The sequence below is a fragment of the Pundamilia nyererei genome, unplaced genomic scaffold (genome assembly GCF_000239375.1).
Source record: "Pundamilia nyererei isolate P.nyererei 1_Seehausen unplaced genomic scaffold, PunNye1.0 scaffold00022, whole genome shotgun sequence".
NCBI lineage: Eukaryota > Metazoa > Chordata > Actinopteri > Cichliformes > Cichlidae > Pundamilia > Pundamilia nyererei.
Genome location: NW_005187423.1, coordinates 1632189 through 1648130, shown reverse-complemented (window position 1 = coordinate 1648130; position 15942 = coordinate 1632189). Strand labels below are relative to the sequence as shown.

The 15942-nt window shown below is 39.1% G+C and overlaps 2 protein-coding genes across 2 annotated transcripts; both read left to right on the top strand.

Moving 5' to 3' along the window:
* The first annotated feature begins 14 nt into the window (after positions 1-14).
* Positions 15-4564, top strand: LOC102202262 (tetratricopeptide repeat protein 39B). Its single transcript, XM_005726878.1, has 16 exons — positions 15-125; positions 274-405; positions 496-572; positions 757-886; positions 1007-1112; positions 1211-1276; positions 1628-1736; positions 1857-1924; positions 2013-2072; positions 2142-2303; positions 2401-2492; positions 2758-2878; positions 2956-3067; positions 3143-3260; positions 3861-3977; positions 4292-4564. Exons 1-16 carry the CDS (start codon positions 31-33, stop codon positions 4404-4406), a joined length of 1680 nt encoding a protein of 559 aa, XP_005726935.1. The 5' UTR covers positions 15-30; the 3' UTR covers positions 4407-4564.
* A 1355-nt stretch (positions 4565-5919) lies between these two features.
* dnajb14 (DnaJ heat shock protein family (Hsp40) member B14) lies at positions 5920-14610 on the top strand. The gene is made up of 8 exons (XM_005726877.1): positions 5920-6146; positions 8969-9143; positions 11580-11725; positions 12542-12730; positions 12985-13070; positions 13209-13318; positions 13936-14108; positions 14194-14610. Exons 1-8 carry the CDS (start codon positions 6014-6016, stop codon positions 14316-14318), a joined length of 1137 nt encoding a protein of 378 aa, XP_005726934.1. The 5' UTR covers positions 5920-6013; the 3' UTR covers positions 14319-14610.
* Positions 14611-15942: the final 1332 nt, after the last annotated feature.

Below are 15942 nucleotides of genomic sequence, written 5' to 3'. Positions count from 1 at the left end.
TTATTCAGATTGCCTGAAGAATTGCCTAAAATGGCTTTGGAGACAGCATTGAAAGAATGCTTCACTGCCCTCAATTTCTTCCTGAACAACAGGTTTGCTGATGCACTGGCTCTTTTAAAACCCTGGTAAGTCACTGTTTCTCTAACAACCTGACTATGTCCCCTTTAATTTGTTCATGTGTTGGAACTTTATGACGGTATTTGGATACAGGTTGTATTTTTACTGTGGATTTGCAAAAAAATCCCCAAATTTTGCTGCCTTCCTATCCTCTAGGAAGAGTGAAAGCATGTACCATGCGATGGGCTACAGTAGCATTCTGGTGATGCAGGCTGCTGTGACTTTTGATGCAAAGGACATGGATGCTGCCATGACATCACTGAGAGAAGCCTTGCAGGTCTGCCAGAGGTATCCCAATAATTAGAATGACCATTTGATAAGGTGTAAAGTTTTAGGATCTCTTTGGGTTGTTAAAAATCAGTTTCTTAACAACTTTAGATTTCGGAAGAAAACGGGACTAATGGAAAGCTTGGCTAACCTTTGGTACAGACAACCAGCTGACAATCTGACAGAAGGCGAGTGAATTACTGTATCTGCTGACTTTACAGCTTGGGGAATTAATGAATTTGATCAACATGGTGAAACATGACATTTTAATGGCTGTGTCACCTTATCTGCCATTTATTAAACACACAAACAAAACAAGACATTTGTAATTTTTTTTTTCCACACATAACATGTTGCATTTCTCATTATCAGAAGAGATGCATGCAGAGCTGTGCTATGCTGAAGTCCTGCTGCAGAAAGCTGCCCTCACGTTCTTGGATGAAAGCATAATAGGCTTCATCAAAGGAGGGATGAAAATTCGACACAGTTATCAGCTTTACAAGTAAGAGGTTTGGAGGCGGTGTTTATAATAGAAATGGCCACCAAAAACATTTTTATAATTTAAAAAAAAAAAGAGATCTTTTATTATTTGAATTAATGTAAATATGTTTTTCCAAACCAGGGATTGCCAGGCCATGGAAAAAGTCACAAAGGATGAGGAAAAACAGAGAAGCACACACATTCATTTTAGGGGTGGGGTCAGCATGGGGATTGGATCATTCAATCTGGTGAAAAAATAAGATTTGTTCCAAAATATTACAAATAGTTTTATTTAATATATTTAGTAACAATGTTATATTATTTTTGGTTTATATTTTGTTACCAGATGCTGTCTCTGCTTCCATCCAGAGTCCTTAGACTGATGGAGTTTCTGGGCTTCTCTGGAGACAGGGTAGGTGAGACCACATACATACCAACAGAACTCAATAAGTGTGGACAGCAAGTGGAAGTGGGTCTGGAGAAGTGGAGTTATGCCATAGAGAAAAGAGGAATGAAAGTTGGTAGAGACAGAATACATGTGTGAAAGAGAGGGAGGCAGGCGGAAAGGTGAAGCTGTAGTGAAGGTAGACAGGTTTAATGGATGTAGTGAAGGAGGACATGCAGAGGGTTGGTGTGACAGAAGAAGCTGGGGATGGGGTGAGACGGAGGCCAGTGATCTGTGTTGACGAGTCCAAATGGGAGCGCCCCAAAGTTGTCCTGTCCTTAATATTTTGTCAGTTAAAAGAACTGAACTGTCTCACAGGAAGTGGGTTTGTCAGAGTTGAGAGAGGGAGCAACTACCAACAACCTGCGCTCCATCCTCAGCACCCTCACTCTGCTGATGTTTCAGCTCTACATCACAGTGATACTTGGTGAGCACACTGTAGGCTGGGGCTGTTGCTTCTCCTAAATTCAAAAATCGTGTCTAATCTTAAATAATACCAAAGTTATCATTCATTTGACTTTAATTAATGTGAAAATGATTCTTTAAGGGACTGCTGATGTAAACCTAAGTGAATGTGAGGCTCTGCTGAAACCCTACTGTGAAAAGTTTCCTAATGTAAGCTGTGGGTGTACCTTACTACTTGTGCAAATATTAATCTTTTAATGCCTTTTAGTGTAAGAACTCTGACATTTTTCCTTTATAGGGGGCTTTAATGCATTTCTTCAGTGCAAGGATTGCTGTGCTCAAAGGAAACTTCACATTTGTAAGTACTCATGATGTCTAATGTATGTATTTATAGAACTTTCTCTCATGTAGTTATTGCTCTGTGTAGGCCCAAGAGAAGTTCTTGGCATGTATTGCATCGCAGGAAGAGTGGCGTCAGATTCACCACCTGTGCTACTGGGAGCTGATGTGGGTCTACTCCTTTGAACAAAACTGGTTTGAGGCCTATCGATACGCCAACCTGCTCAGCAAGGAGAACAAGTGGTCCCAGGTATCTAATGTGACAAAATCTCTTTAACCCTGTAATCGCATTACTGATTCTTTTCTCTATTGAAACCTTTCTGTTGCTTTCTTTTCCCCATTTCTAGGCAGTCTATGTATTTCAGAAAGCTGCCATCTTGAGCATGATGCCAGAGGAAGAAGTGAACAAGTTCAATGAAAATGTGGTGGAATTATTCAGGTGTGCAATATACACTAACGCTCCTTCATGCATCTAGGATGCAGCAGTCTGTCACTGAAGGAGCTCTGCAGCTCAGCAACATTTACATGCATGGGGTGGGAGACTCTGTCCATCAGAAGTTATTTTGGCCAGAGTCCTTCTGTCTCCCACCACCTGCACTAGGTCCAGGGTGCATCCCAGAACAGAACTGGCCTTTCTGATGTATACTAACAGTACTATTTAGTTTGTATCAATAAATAAAGTCACTGTGAAATGTGGTTTGAAGGCAGGTGGAGGGCCTCAGGCTGAGATTTGCTGGGAAGTCTATTCCAACGGAGAAGTTTGCAGCGAAGAAGGCCCAGAGATACTCCTCTTCCACCCCCGTGAAACTTGTCGTTCCTGCTTTGGTGAGGACACGTTCTCTCAGTGAACTGATGTGTTTTTTATTTTTGCATTTGTAAGCAACAATCATCTGTTACCGCAGGAAATGATGTATGTGTGGAATGGCTTCACAATAGTAGGCAAAAGACCCGAGCTGACTGAAGGAATCCTGTCAACTTTAGAGAAAGCAGAAGAGCAGCTCAGAAATGATCCAAGTGAGGAAAATTTTCTAATCAGTGGGTGTTTTTTAATACTGACACAAGGCTTACAGTTTACTGTGTGATGTGCAGACCCATCAGAGTACCACACGGGCGATGAGTGCGTTGTCCAGCTGCTGAAGGGTCTGTGTTTAAGAAGTCTGGGACGGCTGGTCCAGGCTGAGATCTGCTTCAATCATGTCATCTCCAGGTGAGCTTGTCTTGATGTCACTGCAATACACCAGAAGCATTCGAGTGGGAGTCTACTAAAAGTCCTCAGCCGAAACTTTTACTTCAACAATCCCTTCAATAGACTACTTTCCCAAGAGCTGATCTGTTTAATGTCCCACTTAGGGTCTTCTGCAATCAATCAGCACTGGGGATGAATCAGAGGGGAGAGCAGGTTAATAAGGATGACAGAAAATCAATGGTAGATGTGCTGATGCGTCAATGCATAAATAACAGGCATATTATTTACATTTTTTAACTCCTCATTGACCTTTTAACAACATTTAAATGTTTCCGGTCTTCCCTGACTCTTAAAAAGGACGAACACAACTGGCATAACATGTACTGCACAATACATTTTAATTAAATGTTTTAATAATTGATGATAAAGCAGATTTCTCTGCTTCATTACTGATTATTGATGCATAAATATCTTATCTGGACAATTTTACCTCCCTGTGGTGTTAAAAAGAAATCTTGCTGCTGCTGTTGCTTTTTATAATGCTTCTTAACAGACTGAAATGACTTTCGTGTTGTTGTTTTTTTGTTTTTTTTGTTTGGTTTTTTTTGTTGTTTTTTTCAGTGATGGTGGCATCAAGCATGATAGCTATCTGGTGCCCTTTACCATGTATGAGCTTGGCCTATTGCACAAGCAGAAAGGTGAAATCAACAAGGCCATTGCTGTAATGGAAAATGTCATGTAAGTCTTTTCAAACAGTCTTTTAATTTGAATACAAATAAACTTTGAAGTTACCTTAAAAACAATGGACAAATTTTCAAAAAGATGTTTTAAGTTTGACGTGTTATCTAAAGCACTTTGAGTGGCCAGTTAGACTGGAAGTCTGCTATATTAACTCACCAGTCGCTTAAGTAATTACACTTTGAATTTCGGTCAACCAAACAAACCCACACACGCAACACAATGGCTACCTGTTTGTTCTAGCAACATCTATAACCTGCTGCCATGTTACATATTACTAACTCTTTTTTTTTTTTTTTTTTTTTTTTTTTCAGGACAAACTACAAGGACTACAACATGGAGTCAAGGCTGCATTTCCGCATCCATGCAGCACTCAACACCATGGGCTCCTTTGCAGCCAAACTTCCACCATCACGCACGGCAGCTTAAGAGATCCTATTACATGAAACTTGACATTGTTTACTGTTTCATTGTCTGTTGCCTTCAACTCTGAAGGTCCTTGGTCTTCTGCTCTTGGTTGTTTTTTCCAAAGCATGCTGTGGTTTACTTTGCAAATAAATTAAGGGTTACTCCCTGCCTGTACTTCACTTCACCTGGTCGTAATGCTAAATCTGCAAATTAATTTATATTTTTTGTGTCATTATATTTATGAAAATATAACCTATTTAGTCTATAATTAAATGAGAAACAAGCAAGCAAAGGCTCCTAGTCTGCCCTTATGATTGCAGCTTACCTGGTATTTTAAAGCGCATGCCTGTATCACAGATTGCAGCTTAGCCATGCTCTAAGGTCCTTCTGTACATAGCTGAGTGCCAGATGAAACAAAGTACTGGGATTGGCATTTTCAGAATAAATATTATTAATGTTCACAATCCTGTCTGCTGCTTGTGTGAATGTTTCTTCTTGGGCCTCTTAAAAAGAGAATTTAGTCTCAGTAAGATTGAGTTAAGTGAAGATTTCTGTGGAAAAATAGCATTGGTGTTTGTGCATTTGATTACTGAAGGTGAAATGGCCTTTGATCAAATACACGATTCCCACATGCATCATCTATACAAAAGTACAGGTGAGGTTGATGAAGTAAGGCGAGGCTGAGATTGTTTGGACAGATGCTGGCCAAAGGGTGTTGATGATAGAGGTGCCAGGTAGGAGGGAAAGAGTAAGACCACAGAATATTCTTAGATCTAGTGAGGGAACAGCCAGGGGGTGGGCGTGACAGAAGAGGATGTTGGGGAAAATGATTTGCTGTGGTGACCCCTAAAGGGAAAGATACATATAGATACATATATATTAACGTGACCCGAGCACGCTTCTTTTAAAATGTATGTGTTTACATGTGTAATAATTAAAATAAAAATAATAATAAAAAATGAGGACTGAAAGTTTAAAGTCTTCTCACATTTTTTGGCACTAATTTAAATCTCATTAACACAGCTGGTCACAGCTTTCACATTCACCAGATTTAAATCCCTTTAAATTTAGATGGTGACTGTGGGAGCCGTTTGACTAAGGTGAATTCAATGTCATATTCAAAAATGCAGTTTGAGACTATTTGAACTCACATGGCTTGTTATCCTGCTGGAAGCAGCCATCAGAAGACGTGTACACTGTGGTCATAAAGGGATGAACATGATCATCTGTTTGCTGGCAGGCTGTGGCTTTTACATTATACTCAGGTGGTACTAAGCTGCCTAAAGCATAACAAAAAAATATAGCTAATACCTTCACACCACCAGCCGCAGCCTGAAAACTTGATACAGGGCAGCATGGATACTTGTTTTCATGTTGTCAAATTCTGACCCTACCAACTGTGTATAACAACAAAGTTTTAATGTTGTTTTAATTAACCTTAATGTGGTTAATTGTGTATATATAATATTGATATCCAAAAATATTCATGTTATGCTAATAAAAAAATACTCTGTGATATTCTGTGAGGTTTACGCCTCAGTAACCCTCTGACTGACGCTGCTGTCAGTGCCGTCTACCACGTGGTATGAGGTGCTCAGCTGACTGCCGGGGGAGGAAGAGGAAAGAAGATGGAAGGGAACAGAGACGAAGCAGAAAAATGTATAAATATAGCAACAAAAGCTCTCGAAGCCGGTGATAAGGAGAAAGCGTTAAAGTTTCTCAACAAAGCAGAGAAGCTGTATCCGACTATCAAAGCCAAAGGTAAGGCTGTTTGTGGCTGACTTGTACGTTTAGCTAACCAAGCGAAGGAACAACCTGCTCCTCATCCGCTGATATTGTGTAAGTGTTAGCATGTAGCTAACATCTGGTTACATCGGTTCGTCACAGGCCATCTGTTGAATAGTATGTAACAGTGTCAAACGTTTGTCAGATTACTTAACGTTTTTCAAAACTGCGCTATGTTTTATACACAGCAACATTAGAAACACACGTTTAAATTAGCCAAGATGTGGCCTGACAGCTAACCTAGCTTGCGCTTTCCTTTGGGCTTATCAGTAAAAAAATGGAATTTATAGTTCACATTAAGTTAATAACTAACTATTATCCCGTCGTGTTTTTTAAATAACGCCTTCTAACTGATGAAAGGTCTTAGCTAAATGACGAAACGTCAATTCACTAACAAGCCATTCATTCAATTTGACCCAGGCTAGTTATCGCTACTAGTGACGTTTTATCTCAGTAGTAAGCTGGTTTTCGTTTATTTGTTAAGCTGTTATTTCACTTTCACTTCATTTCGGCACACATTTTTAAAGTATCTGGGGATTTGGGGGCAAGAGCGAAGCTGGAAATGTAGGACGATGTGTATATGCTGTCCAGGCCACACAGCCACCCGGTCAATCCTTTAATTGAGTGATTGACCAGGGAAAGGCTTGAAGTGAAGGCTAATCTAGGACACACGACCGTCTGTGGGATGACAGTAAACCAGTAATAAGGATGAGATTGAGACCGCTTTGGATTATAGTTTAGAAAAAGTCTTAATTATATAGCATTGTGAGTGCTTACATAACAACATAGAGGAACTTGCTCACTGATAATTAGTAACTCCTCCGCTTTTAAACTGTAACTCGTTGGTTGAAATGTGTCTAGCTGTGTTCCTACACTGTCAGCATTAGCTGTGTGTGTGTGTGTGTGTGTGTGTGTGTGTGTGTGTGTTAACCACTGCAGTTTTCAAGATGCCCACAAGAAGCTTGGATAACTTGCTGCCTTTTACTTGTTAGCCATGTAGTCTAACATAAAAAAGCCCCCACTCATGGCACAATTCCACAAGGAGACATCCAGCATAAAAAAAAGGCTAAAAATATAAGGGAGCAGCTGAAAGTTTCTTTATCTTTGGATGTTTAAAACAACCTCTGAAAACAGATGACATCAGCTTTTGGGAATTAAAAAAAAAACTAACTTTGTGACTTTATTGACAAAGCAACACATTAGAGAAATAAATATAAGTTACAATAAATTACAACTTTAAAACAGTAATGAAAGTAATTGGTTGGTGCACAAGATGTGCACTAAAATGCGAAGATCATCACAAAGATGTGTAGCTAACACTTAATACACATTATAAAATTGCATAATGAAGAAAAATATGAATTAGAAGTTCTAAACTGTGCAGCTAAAGAATAAAAGCCATACTGTTTAGGAAAATGTGGATTTTGTGTTTGAGGGTGAGTCGACAGAGTCTAGAACTCAAGTCCCTGGCTGTTATCTTGCTCACGCACTGATGTTATTACTGATAAAGATTAAAAATTGCTGGCTGAAGTAATCCTGAGTATGCAAGGAATTTCTATTAAAAAGGTGGACTTATTATTATTATTATTATTATTATTATTATTATTATTATTCGTGGATTATTTGTGCTGGTGAAATGTTTTTGCATTCACAATGTAGGCCTGACGGAGCTGCATGTAGAGGGTTTACAGTCTCATGAGCACTGCAAATGTAGTTTGTAGATAGGTTTAACCTTAATGTGGTAAAGCAATGTGTCAGGTCCCCTGATATTGCTACTGCAGCTTTGCTTGTGGCTGTTTAGCATGAACTAATCTCGTGTGGGTTATGGCTACAACCCTGTCTGTAGTGCATCTATTCACATTAGAGAGGATATTGCTTTTAAAAATGCATATAAATGCAGTATTATTAATATTCAGCCATGACCACTGTAGGCAGATTAAATTTTGGCAGCTGTAAAATTAGATTTGTGAATTTCCAGAGCTGCAAAATATAAGCACATTACTAAAGTATTGGCTCAACAAAAGATTACACTAAAGAATCCACTGTTTTCATCATATTTGGTAGCCGAGAGGGCTGTGGGAATTTGGCGAATATGGGGAATGTTGCACCATTTAGAGGACAGTTGCACTTACATTTTTCTGAGTAATGTTAATGAATAATGCATTAATAAACAATTGAAAACTTTTATGCTGCTGCCGAGTCGGAGATAATTGATGTGCTATATTGCTGTGTTACTTTGTTTGCACGTCTTTGCACTTCACTCACCAGGTCTGGCGTTCATGTCCTGTTGAGGATTATGCATGATTTGCAAAAACATAACATGCATTTAAATACAATTTGATTTACATGAATTAATAGTGGCTCAAGAGTTGGGAGTTCGCCTTGTAATTGGAAGGTTGCCGGTTCGAGCCCCGGCTTGGACAGTCTCGGTCGTTGTGTCCTTGGGCAAGACACTTCACCCATTGCCTACTGGTGGTGGTCAGAGGGCCCGGTGGCGCCTCGCCTCTGTCAGTGCGCCCCAGGGTGGCTGTGGCTACAATGTAGCTTGCCATCACCAGTGTGTGAATGGGTGGATGACAGGTTGTGTAAAGCGCTTTGGGGTCCTTAGGGACTAGTAAAGTGCTATACAAATACAGGCCATTTGCCATTTAATAGCGCTGAGAATCAGCATTAAGGCTTTCATTCATATTTTATCTTTGCATTATTTCAGCTATAGGAAGTCTGTTAAAAGTGTGGAAATGTAATACACCAGACAGCATTACTGTCTTTTAACGTGTCTTTGTTCCCTCTTCTTTCAGCTTTGTTGGATGCTTTAATGAAGAATGGGAGCTCAGCAGGTAATGGCACATATCGCCGGAGAGCAGCGGAAAACTCAGAAACCAATGGTACTCAGTCAGAACGAGAGAACCCAGGATCTGGAGTAGGTGACCCGCCTAAAAGCTTCACGAAAGAGCAGGTTGAAGGCGTGCAAAGGTGAGACTCGCTGTGCTTCGTTTTCCACTAAAATCTGTCCCATTTCAGTCGGCTATTTTTGTGCTCTTCAGCTTTGCTGCAGTTGGCTTTGTGACAGCACCAGTGTTTCTTGGTTAAATGGAGGAGAACAGATAGGACACTCTAGTCTCAGCAGTGTTGTGCACACATGGCTATTGCTATGGGAACTTCTACATCTTGATAGGTTTCCCATTGGAATAGGCAGGTATTTAGCAGTGTGGACTAGATACTGGGTAACTTTACATGTGGTAATTTTAGAACATTAGAACTAAACAAAGAGAAAGGCAAGCATAGCACATTTACCCATATCCTCAAAAGATGTTTATGGCAAGTTGAGTTTATTTCCAGGATAAACATGCTGCTTGTATTACAGTTAAACTTAGCCACTCTTTCCCTTGTGTTTTTCTGTTAAATCCATTGGGAGACTTCTGTGAGTTAAATATTGCATCATAGTTTCTAGGAAAAAGAAACAAGGGTTGTACACTTAGTGTATATTAAAGGTGTCTTATTTGTATAGTTCATCCGTAGTTCCACTCCACTGTTTTGTAAGCTTGGTAATTCAATTCAATAAAACTTTATTGATCCTGAAGGTTGACCCCTGAATTATAACATGGTTTGAGAATTTCATCATATACTTTATTAAAATCCAGTTAATTTATTTACTTTTACTCTTTTCTTTTTGTTCTGGTTCTTACGTAGTGCTTTTCTACTCTAAGCAGTCATCCAAGCGCTTGGATGACTGGATGAAATTCTCACTCATTCATATTCTAATAAATGCATTGGAGGCTTGCCCAGTATTTGGCAAGCAGACTGGAGCAGACCAGGATCGAACCACCAAATTTCTCATAGGTGACCTGCTCTACCATTTAGCCACAGCCACCATCAATATTCTAAAGTAGCAAAATGCAACAGTATATTTCTACATTTTAAATAAAGTAACTTTCCAAATAATTGTGCATAAAATTGAATTTAGGTGTCGGGCACTATTTTTGTGTTATTATGTAAATTAAAACAAAAAAAATGTGAATAAAATCATTTATATGTTCTCATTTTGCCTGTTAGCACATCTGCTAAAACAAGAGCAAGACCGATATAATATTTGCCTGATATTATCAGCTTATAGTAGATATTTGCTATTGTATTGGCATTTAAAAACAGCAAATACATAAAAATAAAAATGAGCAGGCCTCTTGGTCATATTCTGACTGATCACATTGCATAGTTTGTCACCCAGAGGACACTCTGCAACTTCCCTGCTGGCAACACATGTTTGTTTTCACAAACCGAACAGCCAGCTAATGTTTTAGTCTGAGGTGTCAGGCAGACTGTAAATGAATAAGGAACACATAACAAATGTTAGGGAAATCAGTTCATGTTTCTTGCGTTTGAAAGAAAAAAACTGTTTTGTCTGATATATCACAATTTTCACTTTTTAAATGGCTAAATATCAGCGCTGGTATTGGTCAAACATTCTACATCAGTTGGGCCCAATTTTCTCCTTGACTGTCTTTATAAGTTTTAGTTCACTTAACGTTTGTTTGTGTAGTTTATTCACCTGAATTTGAAAAGTTAATTGAATGAAGTCCTGATCCAAATAATTAGAAAGAAAATGTTTTTCTTCCACTTCACAAAATTGTGTTTTGCCACAATTGAACAGTCCTGGTACTACCACCCCACTCCTTCCAGTTTAGGCATTCTGGAAATTTTAATTTCTGCGTAACAATAATTCAGTTGCTCACAATTTTAGATGAATTTTATCATCACACCTGCAGTTAAAAAGTCACACAAAACATTTAGCCACAAACCTACATTTGAATGACTTGGTTTACCTGATGTGTGGCAGCTAGGCTGCTGACATGCATAACAGACTCAGAAAATAAGAGATGAACTCAAAGTTGTGCATTTCTCTGCCTGTGTGTGAAGCACGGTGCTGCAATATGTTAAAGAGCACCACCTCTGCTCCTGCCACAGATGGAGAGAAATGTGTTTTCTGAATATGAAACACAAAAATGCATCTTTTCAAAACTGAGAACAGTTTAGCTTGTCGTCTTTGATTATGGTACCCACAATTACACATGCAAAGTATAAAAGATGGATTCCTCATCTTGCACTGACTGCTTATGAAAAGCTTTGAGTGCTGAGATATTTACAGTGTAAATGATGAATTCTCACCAGGCCCTTATCAATGATGTGTGTAGAATCTACAAAGGATGGAAACTTAACTGCTGTGGCATCAAAAGGTTATTCGTGCTCTCAGGTGTTCAGTTGTGGTTAAATATCACACATCTGATCGATTGGGGCCAGGACCATTAATATTTTAGTGACAAAATGTTCTTGCTTCATCCAGAAGGTGACAGGAAAAGAGTGTGAATCTGAAAGCTTTTTATTCCATTCACACATTCTGTTTCTGTCTTTCAGAATAAAGCGGTGTAAAGACTACTACGAAGTGCTTGGTGTCAACAAAGAAGCCGGTGATGATGAGCTTAAAAAAGCCTACAGGAAACTAGCGCTCAAATTTCATCCAGACAAAAACCATGCACCTGGTGCAACAGAGGCCTTTAAAAGTAACTTTGTTACATTTTGCTTTGAATTGTGACTTTGATTGTGTGATGGGGACTGTTTGTTGTGTAGAGCTGACCTCTGGTTCACAGGAATGACTTGCTTGCTATGAGTTTTGTAGCCTCCCTGCTTTTGCTCACTGGACACAAGTGGCAGAGGATAGCTGAATTTCCTGCAGATTTCCTAAAAACACTGCAAAACCATAGTTCAACTAGTGGGTATAAGCAGGGAGATTAAAATGTTGAGGTGATATTTAAAAATGATGTAAATTCAGTGTCAAAGTGGGTAGCCTAAGCTCTTCAGTGTTGAAGCACTCTAATACAGCGGTCCCCGGGCCTCGGACCGGTACCGGTCGTGAGTCGTTTGGTACCGGGCCGCGAGCGTTGAGGCTCACGTGTGAAATGTATAGTTTTCAGGGTTTTTATCAGTTGTCAGCGTTATTTTGTTAGCGTTTTTATCGTTTACTCGGTTTTCCTTGGTCTTTTCACGTGTGTTATGAATAAATTTTCTTTTTTTCGGTACCGGTACTGGTTTTATTTTGTTGTATTTATCCCCGACACCTTAAAGGCCGATCCGTGAAAATATTGTCGGGCATAAACCGGTCCGTGGCGCAAAAAAGGTTGGGGACCGCTGCTCTAATATACTCTGCATTAATTTTTTTTTCCCTTTACCAAAAATATAAAGCGCCTTGAGGCGACTGCTTCTGTGATTTGGTGCTATATTTTAAAAAAAATAAAAAATAAAAATAAAAAATTTTGAGGAAGAAAAGGAAAAGAAGAGATTTTCTAACTCCATTCTACTAACTCTGCTCTCTTTTCTAGAGATTGGCAATGCATATGCAGTACTCAGCAACGCAGACAAACGACGGCAGTATGACCTGACAGGAGGAGAGGAGCCGAGCAGCCCAAGTCACTCACATGGCGCAGGCTTCGACTTCCACAGGGGCTTCGAGGCTGACATCACTCCTGAGGACCTCTTTAACATGTTCTTTGGAGGCGGCTTCCCATCCTGTAAGTGTGCGCATCAGCACATAAGGACACAAATGCAGAAAGAATTACTTGTTCTAAAAAAAATGTTGTTTTTTTTAAATATATTTTTTAATTGGTATGGATTTCTGTTAAGGGAGACATGAGAAATGTAATTTTGTAAAAAAATTGCATAAAATGTTCAAAATATTAAAAATCCGACTGGTTGTTTGGGTACCTGGTGACAAAGGTCATACCCTTGTGTCTGACCTCAGCTATGATATTTTAATATTCTGCAGCCAATGCACACACTTTCACCAACGGCAGGACAAGTTACAGCCATCAAACGGATTACAGGCAAGAGAGGACAGAAGAACGAGGAGATGTACGTAGACTGCTCACAATTTCTGTCTTAAATTTCTAGAATTCTTTTTTTAACACTTTTCTGTTATCACAATTTTTGTTGACACTTGATGTCTCTATAAGCTCTGTACTAATTTTAACATACTCTGTTTGCCTCTAGGGTGGTTTTTCAATGTTTATTCAGCTGATGCCCATCGTGGTCCTGATTTTGGTGTCATTGCTGAGCCAGATGATGGTGTCTCCTCCACCCTACAGTCTCTATTCTAGACCGTACGTGTACACACTCTGTCATTACTGACACCTTTATACATGATAAGGTGTAATTTCATGCATTACTTGGAAAATTTAGCACAAAGAGTAGTCTTGTAAGACATGTTCTGTGCTCATCTGAGCTTTTTGAAGGCTTTCTTGAAAATTTAGTTCAACTGTGCAATTTGCACAGCTGGCTCCTTATTGGGAGGCGTGGGTTGTTGTTTTTTTTGTTTTGTTTTTTTTCCTTTCTCTCACCCTCTCTTTCGCACTTTTCCGCTTCACTTTTCCGAGCCTTGTGCTTTGCACTGGGAAGGGGGGGGGGGTAGAGACATTCGCAGTAGCGCAGGAACAGAGCAGGAGGGAAAGAGAGCCAGGGACAACAACGTCACATTAGAAAGGTATAGTAATCATCCACAACTATTTTCAGTTGCGGATGATAAAGGATTCAGAAAGTTTATTCATGCAGGCCCATATGACAGAGAATGTGCATCTTTTTGTTTTCATATTTTTTTCATATTGCATTGTGGTCTTCTTAGAGTTTTGAAACAAAATGTGTCACCATATGTGGAAATTGCTGCTGCTTCTGCTGCTGTTAAGAATTTTTTACCTAAGCTTGTGCCTCCCATCTCCTCCAGGTCAACAGGTCAGACCATAAAGAGGCAAACAGAAAACCTGCATGTTGACTACTATGTCACCAGAGATTTCAAGTCAGAGTTTAAGGGCTCAGCACTGCAGCAAATTGAGAAAAATGTAGAGGAGGACTATGTATCAAATGTCAGAAATAATTGTTGGAAGGAGAGACAGACGAGTAAGTAACCACAGTTATAAATTCACACTCAGAATAGTTTGTGCTCTTGAAAAAATGTGACAGTTTCTTCCCCCGTCTCATCCAGAAACAGACCTGCTTTACGCCGCTAAGGTATACCGGGATGAGCGAATGCGCAAGAAGGCAGAACTCATGACCATGGATAACTGCAGGGAGTTGGACAGACTAAATAACCTCTTCAGAGGTGGATGAAATGGATGCTTTTAGGTCTTGTAAATCTATATGAATAGATATGTATGTTCATTTTTTTTTTTTAATTTTTTTTTTTTTTATGAAGAGTCTTCAAACTTTAGGGCACTTGAAGATATAATTTAGCTCTATTGTTGTGCTTTTCCCCCCTCCTACTCTCATCCTCCTCCTAACTTTTCTTCTTCCTCATTCCACATTCCACTTTGGCCCTTGGAATCGCCTTGTTATGTTGTAAATGACCAATCTACACACAATATAGAACGTCTCAGATGTTTTTCTTTAAAAAAAAAAAAAACCCAAACAAAGAAAAAAACCAACTCTTATTTAAGTGTGTTTTCCTTAAAATGGGAAAGAAAAGGACACTTGATTGTAAAAGGCATGTGCGCTTTGAGTAGTGACAACCTGAGAGGCATTCTGCACAAGCAAATTAATGTTAGACCAACAAGCTGCTTCTGGCATCATCTGCTTGTCATAAACATCAAATGGGAAACAATAAGTTCACCTGGAGGTGTTGTCCCCACACACAAATCCGTTTCTTCAAGAATCACATTTAAGAAAAAAAAGAGAGAGCGAATGCTTGTCTTGGCTCCTTACTCACCTCCACCTGTGGATGAAGATCCCTGGATCATGAAGAGTCATCACTGACTTTGCTACTAGAGAACATTTTATATCGTCCAGTCTAATATGTGACTTTGGTTGGAACTAAAGATGAACGGACAGTGAAACTGTTACTCATAACTGGTTGTACATTTTCATTTTTGAATGTTTAAAGTTTATGCAGTTATTTAAGTAACTATAGAAGGAAATGGGTTTTTCTTCAATGCTCGCCTGATCATTTAAATAAAATCAAATTATTAACATATCCTGAAGGAAACTGTCTTTGAATTATGATGAAGAGTAAGTTGGTTTAAATTACACAAAAACCTCCTCTCATATATCAAGTGGTGTGTGCTTTTAATGGATCTACTTTTTTCCTAACATAATTTAATGGTTAATGTTAATTTTGTACATATGTATTTTACAACTGACAGTAAGCTTAACCAGTCAGGCGTTTGACCGGTACCTCAGATTTGCACTGGGCCTAGTTCTGTGAAAGATGTAGACTAGCTACAATCTGGTTGCTCCCAATATTTTCACAGTCTGTAACAGGTAATCAGGTAGGCTGTGGTAGTTGAACTGTGGTGTTTAGTGTTTAGTTGGCACTAAGGGAGTGCAAAGAAAATATAGTAATAATATATGCTTTTGTTTCCGCTAAATTCTTGACCCTACCATCCAAATGCTGCTGCTGCAGAAATTTGGATTGATCAGACTGGGCAATGTTTTTCCCATTTTGATGACCCTGTGAAAATTGTTGGCACAGTTTCCTGTGTTTATGTGACAGGAATGGCACCTGGTGTGGTCTTCTGCTGCTGTAGGCTACTTGCATAAACGTTTGAGGTGTTGTGCAGAACACACTGAGCTCTTGTATACTTTGCACATATAATTATGTAAAAGATTTTTTTAAAGTTAATTATATTAAGCCCTTGAGTGCATTTTATTTTACTTTATTTCAGAAGTATGTGTAATAGCAGAGTTTCTACCAGTAGTTGGTACTACAGTCTGCTGTGACCCATGGATGATGTAAGGC

Excerpts from the sequence above, each read along its gene's own strand:
- LOC102202262 (XM_005726878.1), top strand. The coding sequence starts at position 31 with ATGGCTTTGGAGACAGCATTGAAAGAATGCTTCACTGCCCTCAATTTC. Across the intron at positions 3,261-3,860 it reads TTCAATCATGTCATCTCCAG|TGATGGTGGCATCAAGCATG; the intron begins GTGAGCTTGTCT and ends TGTTTTTTTCAG. Across the intron at positions 3,978-4,291 it reads GCTGTAATGGAAAATGTCAT|GACAAACTACAAGGACTACA; the intron begins GTAAGTCTTTTC and ends TTTTTTTTTCAG.
- dnajb14 (XM_005726877.1), top strand. The coding sequence starts at position 6,014 with ATGGAAGGGAACAGAGACGAAGCAGAAAAATGTATAAATATAGCAACA. Across the intron at positions 11,726-12,541 it reads TGCAACAGAGGCCTTTAAAA|AGATTGGCAATGCATATGCA; the intron begins GTAACTTTGTTA and ends TCTCTTTTCTAG. Across the intron at positions 13,319-13,935 it reads TACAGTCTCTATTCTAGACC|GTCAACAGGTCAGACCATAA; the intron begins GTACGTGTACAC and ends CATCTCCTCCAG.